The sequence below is a fragment of the Austrofundulus limnaeus genome, unplaced genomic scaffold, assembly GCF_001266775.1.
Source record: "Austrofundulus limnaeus strain Quisiro unplaced genomic scaffold, Austrofundulus_limnaeus-1.0 Scaffold297, whole genome shotgun sequence".
Lineage (NCBI taxonomy): Eukaryota > Metazoa > Chordata > Actinopteri > Cyprinodontiformes > Rivulidae > Austrofundulus > Austrofundulus limnaeus.
This window is the reverse complement of record NW_013952699.1, coordinates 291473-292777: the sequence shown is the minus strand read 5'-3', so window position 1 is coordinate 292777 and position 1305 is coordinate 291473. Positions and strand designations below refer to the sequence as shown.

Here is a 1305-nt window from a genome sequence, read left to right as displayed (position 1 = left end):
ACATACATACATACATACATACATACATACATACATACATACATACATACATACATACATACATACATCAATCCATCCATTCATACATACATCTTTCCATCCATCCATCTTTCCAACCACCCATCCACCCATCCATCCATCCATCCATCCATCCATCCATCCACCCATCCACGCATCCATCCATCCATCCACCCATCCACCCATCCATCCATCCATCCATCCATCCATCATCAAGTCCAACAGTCACCATGCAAGAGATTGGGGACACACTGGACAAGCCACAGTTCCATCACAGGGACACACAGGGAGACAAACATCTACATTTATTTAATGCTAGTTGTCTGATTAGGACCTCTGAAGGCCTGATGCTGCATATGTTAGCTTGTAGCCAGTTTAGCTTATAGACAGTTTAGTTTCTAGTTAGTTTAGTTTGCAGACAGTTTAGCTGTGTGAGGAAACCAACCTGCAGCAGTGTCTCAGCTGAGGGTCTTTTTCGAGGGTTTTTAATTAGAGCCATCTTCACAAAGCTGTGAAAACTTGTAGACCTGCAGAAACAAAAGGACAAAAACCAGAGTGTAAAAATCTGGAATCATTAAAACTACAGGTCAGGTGCTTGTCCTTTAACACTGCAGCCATCTCACGCTCTGTTGGATTTACTAATGATGCAGGAAAAATACAATTTGTACAAATAAACTCTCCAGCATGTGCATCAGAATTATCCTGTCTGATCACATTCTGATTCTGAGCGTATTTATCAAAAAACATCGAGGTTTAAACTAAGATTGTCTKAAAAATTATTGAGTTGTTGTCATTTTGGCACAATCTCATGCTCCACTCAGAGTATCAGTGTTGTGAATGACTCTCAGGTACTACCACACCAAGGTTTAGTTTAGTTCACTGGCACCATGTTTGTTGTCAAAAAGCAAACTCACCACTTAGTTTTATCCTTCAGTTTGGGAGGCTGGAAACTGCTCTTGGACATCAGCATCAAGGCTCTGCAACAGTTTTTTAAATCACAGTAAAAACAGTTTTAGTGTTTTTATTCTTTAACTGGGCAGAACCAAATACAAGCAGGCCACGAAAGTCTTTGTGATCAGTCACAGTCCACCTGCTTCCAGCTGCTGACTTACCTCATAGGGTGGAGGTCAAACATGGGCGGCTGGAGCTCGGCCAGCTCAATGGCAGTGATGCCGACGGCCCAGATATCACACAGGTGGTTGTACCCACCCTTCTTTTCCACTGCAGCCACCTCAGGAGCCATCCTGGACAGTCACACACACACACACACACACACACACACACACA

The 1305-nt window shown here is 43.1% G+C and overlaps 1 protein-coding gene across 1 annotated transcript in view; it reads right to left on the bottom strand.

Annotated features, from left to right (window-relative positions):
• The window catches only part of map4k2 (mitogen-activated protein kinase kinase kinase kinase 2), a gene marked incomplete in the record, with an annotated part of 69222 nt that overhangs the window by 49044 nt on the left and 18873 nt on the right, over positions 1-1305 (bottom strand). Inside the window, 3 exon segments of the mRNA XM_014021574.1 lie at positions 464-545; positions 933-995; positions 1131-1262. Of these exon segments, the coding sequence (XP_013877028.1) occupies positions 464-545; positions 933-995; positions 1131-1262 (277 nt within the window).